Source organism: Cyprinodon variegatus, unplaced genomic scaffold (assembly GCF_000732505.1).
Source record: "Cyprinodon variegatus isolate N-32 unplaced genomic scaffold, C_variegatus-1.0 Scaffold462, whole genome shotgun sequence".
Classification (NCBI taxonomy): Eukaryota; Metazoa; Chordata; class Actinopteri; order Cyprinodontiformes; family Cyprinodontidae; genus Cyprinodon; species Cyprinodon variegatus.
In genome coordinates, this window is record NW_015150915.1 from 660,886 (window position 1) to 670,013 (window position 9,128).

At 35.7% G+C, this 9,128-nt stretch overlaps 1 protein-coding gene across 3 annotated transcripts; it reads left to right on the forward strand.

Moving 5' to 3' along the window:
- Window positions 1–1,383: 1,383 nt before the first annotated feature.
- Window positions 1,384–8,364, forward strand: LOC107094083. Of its 3 annotated transcripts, XM_015389495.1 has the most exons (4): window positions 1,384–1,940; window positions 3,725–6,134; window positions 7,757–7,839; window positions 8,077–8,364. In XM_015389495.1, exons 2-4 carry the CDS (start codon window positions 3,854–3,856, stop codon window positions 8,176–8,178), a joined length of 2,466 nt encoding a protein of 821 aa, XP_015244981.1. In that variant the 5' UTR covers window positions 1,384–1,940; window positions 3,725–3,853; the 3' UTR covers window positions 8,179–8,364. The 3 variants fall into 3 exon arrangements, with proteins under 3 accessions (XP_015244981.1, XP_015244980.1, XP_015244982.1); XM_015389494.1 differs by lacking the exon at window positions 1,384–1,940 and having other exon boundaries at window positions 3,393–6,134; XM_015389496.1 differs by lacking the exon at window positions 1,384–1,940 and having other exon boundaries at window positions 3,393–6,134; window positions 8,080–8,364.
- Window positions 8,365–9,128: the final 764 nt, after the last annotated feature.

A 9,128-nucleotide genomic window follows, 5' to 3' on the forward strand; every position in this document is an offset into this window, starting at 1 on the left:
ATTTTTTCCTGCCTTTTTACAAAGATATATTGAAAGATATGTTGCCTCAGCTGCAAATCGAATGCAACACTTGGATGTTGCTTACTGTATCCTATTTCATGTTTTAATTTTTTGGGACATTACAATCTAAAAGTAAGATATTTTTCTTAAGGACAAAATAACTGACATTTCCAGAATCAGTTGATGCTTTAGAACTGATCTCACTACAGAGAAAACAAATTCTGAAAACAATGTAATATTAATGTGCTTGTCCAGTATAAAGGATGGCTCTATAACAGAATATAAACAATAGTCCACATAAAGGAGGAACAAATATGCAAAGTCAGGAATGAGAAGGATATTGAAAAATATGTAGTTGACTTTGACTCTGTCTCTTTGTTGGACTGCATTGATCTTTTCAATAAAACTAGTTAACAGGTCCTATATTGTTTATTTTGTTTTATAAAAGAACACCTTGTAACTAACTTTTGATGGCAGCATATTATTCAATAAATATAGGACAAATAAAGAACATGATATAAATGTGAACTTCATATTAATCCTTAGTGCTGCTGCTCAGAAGAGTTGAAAGCCTTTTTCAAACCACACTGAGACCAGCTTGTTTAAACTGCTAACCTTTTTTATCGAATACAGCTAAGCAGCTGCTAAGGTAAGTTTGATTTTTACAGATAAAGACAAGGCTAAATAATCCCTTATTAGTTTGGTCCATTTTTTAATCCATGCTGCTGTATTGCATAATACATTTAGAATAACCATATAAGGATAACAAGTCATAGAACCTTCAACTTTTATGTGAACAGCTTCCTAGATACTAATGCAACCAATCTAGATTGTCTTTGGTGATCATTTTAGGAGCCAGATGCTCAAAAATGAAGACAAATGTCTTAAATTCATGACAGGAGGGGACACATTTTAAAGACGGGATCCATTACCAAGCGATGACACCATGCAATGGAGCACATCCTAACCCTCCCTTCTCTGGCTGAAAAACAAATAATTTAGTGTTGAAAATGGCGCCAAGAAGCCTGATTTTTATAACTGATTTTATACAGGTGTATATTAAACTTTGGAGTGAAGCAAGAAGTGTATTTTGTTATGAGGAATTTGTTATGAAAATATAAAATCCAGAAAGGAAACTTTAGTAAATGATCTTAGTTAAAAGCAAATTCAAAATTTTATATTTATATTTTCTTTTTTTTTTTGTATTTTCATTATTTGATGTAATGGTTTTAAATGTTATAATGATGTTTGAACTTCTTGTTCATTACTGCAGCTTTTTGGGGCTTGAATTTTTTTTCAAAGCTCTGTTTTTTTTTTTTTTTTTGCAAGTGAAAAACAAACCATCAAATGAATCAATATTTATAAGAGCTCACATCAAAGAGCTCAACATAAAACATAAACTATGACATAAACCTACAAAACACATATACACATACCTTCAAACTAAAATCTTATGTACATGTAACACCAGTCTTTGCATTTCAATGTGGGCCTCCATTTAAACAAACAGAAGTTCTTGCTTGTGGCCCCTTTCTGCTCTTGTTCTGATTACTAACCGTAAAACTGTGTATATTATCAATGATAATCCATTTCTTGTGAAATGCATTATCACAAGAAGTGTGATAATGTGTGTGTATTAAGACACAGAGATAAGGAGGAGAAAATTACAGCATATAACAAATTCTGTTTTGTGAAGATGTCCCATCATAAAGTGATCTCCAAAACCTAGGTTAAGTTTAAAAGAAGCACAATTGTAGATCATAAACTTTACTCTTTTTATTGGTTGTTTTAATTGATCTGCCTCTCAAAGAAGAGGATTTTGTTTGTGCACATGGTACAGAGGACAAGAGGTTACAGCTGCTAAGAAGATAAGCTTGACCATTCATATTTCCATCGTGGTAAGTCCTACCACAGACAGGCGATGACCGCAGCTCTGTGAGGTGGGTCTCTTTCTTTAAAATGTACTTAATGTATAATATTTTATGTCTTTATTTGTATGTTATGCTTGCTTTTTATGTCAAAAACAAAGGCAGGAGTTTGATGACGTAGCCTTTGATACAACCATGCTAAAAGTTGTATTATGTATAATTATTAAGGCATTAAACACTTTTTTTTTTTCAAGCTAAATCAGAACCGATAGTTTATGTGCATATATTAGTGTGGGTTTCTATTTGATCATGACCAGCTCCAAAACAGGACAGGTTAACTCACCATAATGATAAAATATTATTTGAGAATCAAGACTTTCAGGAATTTGGGTTTATAATGTAGGAATGAATATTCTGGTTTAATCATTGTGAGCCTTTAGAAATGCACCATTTGTATTCTCCTGAACTCTGAATAGTTTAAATAACTAATTTCTGATGATGTGTTTTTCCTTTTGCATCAACATTTTGTTTGTTCCCCCCTTCTTTTCCATTTAATTATTAATTAATCAATTATCTTATTTATTTATTTACGTATGTCTGTTCTCTCACTCAAAAGTGATTATATTCTATTCACCTAGTATCCAAATGTTGAAATAAACACACATAATTTCTGAAATGCTAAGTGTTAAAATTAAAACAGTTCCTGAAATCTAATTGTTTAAATTACACCCACAAAGGCTTCATAAAATCTCATCTAAATGTTCCTTAAAAGTAAAGCGTACTAAACAAGTTAAGCTCGTTAAAGTGCATTAATGTCGTGCTGGTAGAGCTTGGTGTGCTATGAGAAGGCACTACTGCAGATAATCCAGTGTGTGGCTGGTCTTAAATCCTTGAATCCAGGTGTAAATATAGACCAACTGGTTATAATCTGCACCTTTGGAAACCATATATGTCCTGGGACACCAGCGTGATTTAAGATCTAATAAAAACAGGCAGTGAGAGAAGATGTACAATGATTCATAATGTGTCAATGTGAAAATGTGTGTCATTAGATCGGCTGCCACTGCGTCCATTTACTTGCTCCACTAAAATGAATCAACAAAGCTAATCCAAGAGCCTGAGTGGCGAGCCAGCCAGGCAGACATTGAACACATAGCTTTCCTCTGTTCAAACAGACGGAGGAAAGCCGATTACTCTTTTCCTTTATCAGCACAACTTAGAGGACTAGGACACAGTGGTGGCTACAGCGTCATTGAAGCAGCCTGAAGCTGAACCAGAATGAATAACAGATGATGGATATCTTTTTATTATATGCACCTTAAACTAGGTATTGCTTGTTTAATAGATACTGATGTTTTTCCTGGTTATGGCCCGGTAGGACTGGCAGGTTATTAAGAGAAACAGAATCTTTATATATATACAGTATATATATATAAACAGCATTTAATAGCAGCCTACTTTAGACCAGCACATTGCGCTACATTCCCCCTCTAGATTAAATCCTACATCAGAGAACCAAAAATATGTCTAATATGGTAAGGGTCATGTCGGATTTGTTGACTAATTCAATGATGGATTTCACTTTAAAGATTAGCCCCCAAATAGCATTGATACACACCAAATGCTGAATATTGACATAAAAGGTTTAAGTAATACATCTCAAATTAAGCTCATACTGGGGTACAGGTGTTATAAATAATCTTAACTCACCTGAAAAAAGGAAAGGTTTTGACTGAAATAATGTCAAACAGTAAGAAAACAGATATATCTAGTTATAGATGTAATTCTTAAGGATACTGTTGCCTTGGATTGATTTGTTGACCTTAGTAACACTTTCTGTTGGTCTTTTATTGAAGCTTAAAGGACCTACAAAGGGAAGAACTGATCAATAACTGATCAGTCCACTCTGAATTATCACTAAAAGATAAAACTCAGCTGCTCTTTCCCAGCATGGTGGTCTCTGTGTAAAAAGGGACTCTGAAGACATGACAGACCATACAGAGAATTCCTCAGAAACCTCTAAGAACTCACAAGATGGATTTGCTGTTACTGCTGCTGCACAGATCAAAAGTTACTACAACTTGATGGATGATGAAGGGCCAGATGATGTGTTTATCCAGCCCTCTTTCCCTCTGCCATGCAAGGCTCTTTTGTCACCAACAGAGGGAAGCACATATGCAACATCTGATTCTGGCATGACCCTACCAAGTGGAGCAGCTGACGCCACAAAAGCTAACACTAATCCCTGGAGCTTAGACAGGCACCATGGTGAGAAGTGTTTAATGGCAGCACGGAACGAGCTGGACGAAGAGATAACAAGTGCAACACAGTCCTCAATGGAGTTTATGGATAACACATTGCTTTCCAATGACATGCTCTGTTCTCCAACAGATTGTCAAGACCAAACACCCATAGATGGCTCAGATTTTTTGATGGAGGGATGCTATGAAAAGACTGGAAAAGCAGAGCAGAATAGCACTTCAGGAGATGAAGAATCAGACAAAGAGCTAGATGGTCCGAAACTGTGTAAAGAAGAAGAAAACTATGACTCAGAAGGAGGCGAATTTACAGAACAAATATGTTCAAATGAGGAGGAAATCTCTGAGGATAAGACAAATCTGGAGACAGAGTTTGACAAAACTTACAAGGACATTTCTTGCATTGATGAGAGAGACTTCAAGCTATCAAACACAATGCCCGATTGCAATAAAAGCAATGATTCACAATCTTTGGAGCCATCCGAACTATGTGGATTTTCCAAAAACAGGATGGAAGAAAGAACCAACAGCTTCCCTGCAGAGATGGGTGGTAAAACTTTGGAAGATGTTGGAATTAGATCTTTGGAGAGCAATCCTACAAGATCTGAGCTGAATGTCAGGAAAGATTCAGAAGAAAAGGTTGAACAGGTGGATGAGAACCGAAGGATTGCTACTGACATCCAACATGGAGAGCAGCTGCTTCAACGTCTGCAAATGGTGCAACAACGACATGATGACATCCCGAATACAAGGCAGGATATGATCAATTTGGCAAAAGCTGAGGAAGAAGGTAGCTTTAGTTCTGAGATGGAGGAAAAGGGCGTTGGAGAAATGAGGGAGTCACCCGAAGAAGAGGAAGAGGAGGGTGAAACAAAGGGGGAGGAGGGGAAGACAAATCTTTCAGAGAATGAAAACAATGGCAGAGAACATGTTCAAACTGAAAATGTTCTCTACCTGACACAGCCAGGAATGCCAGAGGACAATCAGATTAACAAAAAAGATGAAGAGGAATGTTTGGATTATTACAGTGAAATCTTGTTTCCTTCAGCTTTACCACTTCACTCCTCTCGGGAAATATCCAGTGGAATTCCGTTAATTTCTACTGGACATCGCTTTTCAGCTGCTGAAACCTCAATGGAAAAACAGATCCAGGAAGCAGCCCGAGCTAAACAAAATTTGCAAAGGGCTGGTGGTGTTTTCAACCTGGCTGATAATCCAGATGTATTAGAAATTCCATTCAAGACAGATGTTTCTCTGGAATCACTCCTTACAAAGGCTTGTACCATACAACCAAGTCAGTGGCAATTTTCTGAAAAGAAGATGCAGAAAGAAATAAGTCAGGATATTCAAAGAGAATTGGTGCTGGTCAACCAGGGTAAGATTCCCGGGGAGTACTGCAAAGGGGAGGCCCGCCAGTTGAAGGAGACAAAACTCCTCTTTGAGGCTTTCCAACAGGTCAACACAGAAGGTCCAACGAGGAATAGGAAGCTCCCTACTTCAGCAACAAAAAGTCACGTTTATCCGTCCGTTCTGGAACGCACACGTAGCCTTGAGACATTTTGCCTCAAGACTTGTACTGTCTCAAGAGCACATTCCCTCAGGCTGTGCAACTCTGCCACCATTGAAAGAGAAAAAAGTCCAGAAACCGTAAGATCGAAGAGTCCTACCGGTGGTTCTCGCGACAAAACCCGCTTATCACCTTACTCAATACAAGACAAACACTTGCGACTGCACAGGAGCATGGACTCGATAAATAACGAATCGCCCATTTCTTTCTTGGAGAGTAGGGCTAAAACAAAGGAAAGACAAGGATCCCCCATTCTCAGACAAAACCCCTTCTTCAAATTGCGCCCAGCCATGGCCCTGCAGCCTGAGGTAGAGAAGGACATTCGAGAGGCTAAGGAAAGAGAAGAAGAACTGCGCAGACAACGATGCACTCTGTATGGAGAGGACAAACAGAACAGTGATGATGAAGAAAAGCATCGATATACAAAAACACTCAAATCAGGTTAGTCTGCATCACCATAATGTGTTTCAATAAAACATTTAGCAATGCAAAAGTTATACTAGAAAAAAAAAATTGGTTTTAATTTGCTCAATTAAGAATCAAACAGATTGTTGTTTGTTCTGCATCCCAATCTTTAAACCTTTTCGTTCTCAAATGGATTTCCCTCAACAATCTATTAGTGTTTTCTAATGGCTGTAAACTTGGTGTCCTCTTGTCACGGTCAAGGGCGATTATTTTAGCAACAAGCTTTAGCTTTATCTCAGTCTGTAGTTGTGAGACAGGTAAGTGACAGGTACCTTTTTTCTGTTTTTTTTGCTTTGTTTTTAAGCGATAGCCACCTAGTAGATGTCTGACAACACATGTTATTTTACAAATTTTAAGTCATTTTTTTTTGGTCAGTTTCTAAATATAGAGTGAATCTAATAAACCTCCAAGGAATCACAACAGTTTGTTTAATTGAGTTCCATTGACTGGTTCCAATATTTTTTTATGCGCAAAGAACTAAGAAGAAATAAGATAAAAAAGATTTTAACCAAGTTATCATCTTGTCATTGTTGTCACTTGTGGTGTAATATTTTAGATATACCTGAGAGAAAGTTAGAACCATACAAATGACGAAATAAGTGATTATTAACATTCTCCCTTTGTGTTTGAACTTAGCAAATTTGTCCATAGTAGACTTGATTACCCATATATGATATCACATTGTTTAATTATATACGGCTTTATGTAAATTATATTATGATAAAAAAAATAAAGATAGGATTTTAAGTTATCATATTTCATTTTATTTTTAAAACTATAATAGAAATGAAGGCCTCTATATATTTTTTCTCAATTTTATATTTCACACATTTTTTATTATAAAGCAATGACTGCATTCATGAGCATGAAATATAAAGGAGTCCAAGGAGTTTTGGGGCATAATCACAACTCCTGTATGGATTAAACAAATCAGAGTACAGTTTTGGGAAATTGATATTCTAATTTCACTACAGATATTTAATTTTTTTATTTGGCTAAAAGTTAAGCCTGTAATTAGCTTTCTCATGTTTTTCCCAAATGTCTACTTAATATCTCAAATAGTTTGGTTCTAAAATAAGAACCAATAAGCAAATAGTGTTTGCCTCGATTGCTTTTATTGTTTAAAAAAAAAAGTAAAGCTCTTGATTAAAATGACTTATACTGAGAAAAAAATCTGTTATTTTGGAAAAAATTGGTTTATTAGTGTTCACCCAATATAGACAGAGTGGATTTTAATCACCTCTCATAGGGAATGTTATGTTTTTCTTTGAGTTATTTAAAAGTTTAAGCTGGGACTTTTTTCTCCGGCACTTATATTTCAAACCTTCTTCGTCTTAAAGGTGGACTGAATAAATGGTAAGCAAGAAAATGTGAAAAACATCTCATATTATTGTCTTTAAAATGTTCTATGTGTTACAAATTAATTAATAAACTTTTAAAACAAACAGGAAATCCATTATAAAATTGTCCCCAAAAATAATTATGTTATTCAAAATGGCTGAACAGGTCGTAAACATTGCAAGTAAAGACTTTTAGTATATTTTTTGACAAATTTTAAGTTATACTGTCTTAAATGTTTTATTTGATTGTTCCTTTAGATGTTAAGCAGTCTAGGGGCAAACTGGAGAGACTTTGGCCACCACCTTCTAAAAAAGACCAGAAGATATCCGGGGAGGGGCAGGTAAACATCTGGAATATACCTGAAAGCAAAATCGAGCATTAATTTCTTGATCTGTTTTTCTTTTTCTATCCTAAAATTTTATTTTGTGCTACTTTCATGTGCAGTAAAAAAGAGCAGACTTTAAACAAATTCTATTTTTTTAAGATTGCTTACTTAAGAACCAGTAGATCAGATGTCAAATTGAAAAGAAGCAACAGCTTAGCTAAACTCTTGTCTTTTTTCTGTCTTATCTCTTAGCAGGAGGTAAAGGTTCACAGAGCTGGAGGTCAGAAGGCTCCTCTGTGGCAGCTCTGGGAGTCTGGCCTGATCAACGGCCAGGCGTCAGATGAAAAGAAGTGATCTTGGCCATCCTGATGGTGCAAGGCTACAAAAAGACTCCCATTTAGTGTTAGTACCACTGTCCAACTACAGATCAATCAGTGAAATTTAGTTTGACAAAATCCTTTCTGTTGTATCCAACTTCACAGCTTCCTGGCTCTTCAAGCTCTGCTTTGTATTTATTCTTTGTATTTTTCATTTAATATCACGGAATAGTCTTATATTGCAAAAGAATAAAGCAAATATTTATCACATCTTTATTTCATATTTTTAATTCTTTCTCTATTATCACAGAGATATATTAAGTAATAGCACATATAATGTAAAATATTTACCTTTTTTATTGACACAAGCAGTAATTAATGAGCTTTTTTAATGATATTTCACAAAACAGTAAGTAATAGTATAAGAATCTTTATCTCATATTGGGTCCAAATTCTGCCAAAAGTCCAAATGTGTAATAGATATATATACGAGCTGTTTATTTTAAAAATAACCCATGTAAACTACTATCCATGCACATTTTGATTGAGCACAGATTTAATAGTATGAGGCCTGAAATCACAACCATGAGGGCATGCTCCTTTCTGTGATTTGCGTTTTAAGCACCTGTGGATTCTTTCTTACTTGCATGTTGACCTGTTTCTGTGCGCTCACGTCAACTATTGTCACTTTGAAGGAGTTACCCACCGGATAAAGTAAGTTGTCTGTGATTGGCTACTTTTCAGGAAATCCTACCTCTTGATGCTGTACTCTCCTTCCTACTACTAAAGCCACTTCCGGCTAATCGTTTCACTTTAAGAACTGGAAGTTGGTAAGCAAACTCATTAAATATAACTTTAAATATACTGGATCCTGATTGGCTGTAGGGTATCCGGGTTATAAGACACCTAAAAAATAGTTACGCTCAAATAGCCTTATAGATTCTGCTAGCTCCAACGTCAGCTGGAAACAGGAAGAAAGTTTACACT

Excerpts from the sequence above, each read along its gene's own strand:
- LOC107094083 (XM_015389495.1), top strand. The coding sequence starts at position 3,854 with ATGACAGACCATACAGAGAATTCCTCAGAAACCTCTAAGAACTCACAA. Across the intron at positions 6,135-7,756 it reads TACAAAAACACTCAAATCAG|ATGTTAAGCAGTCTAGGGGC; the intron begins GTTAGTCTGCAT and ends TTGTTCCTTTAG. Across the intron at positions 7,840-8,076 it reads AGATATCCGGGGAGGGGCAG|CAGGAGGTAAAGGTTCACAG; the intron begins GTAAACATCTGG and ends CTTATCTCTTAG.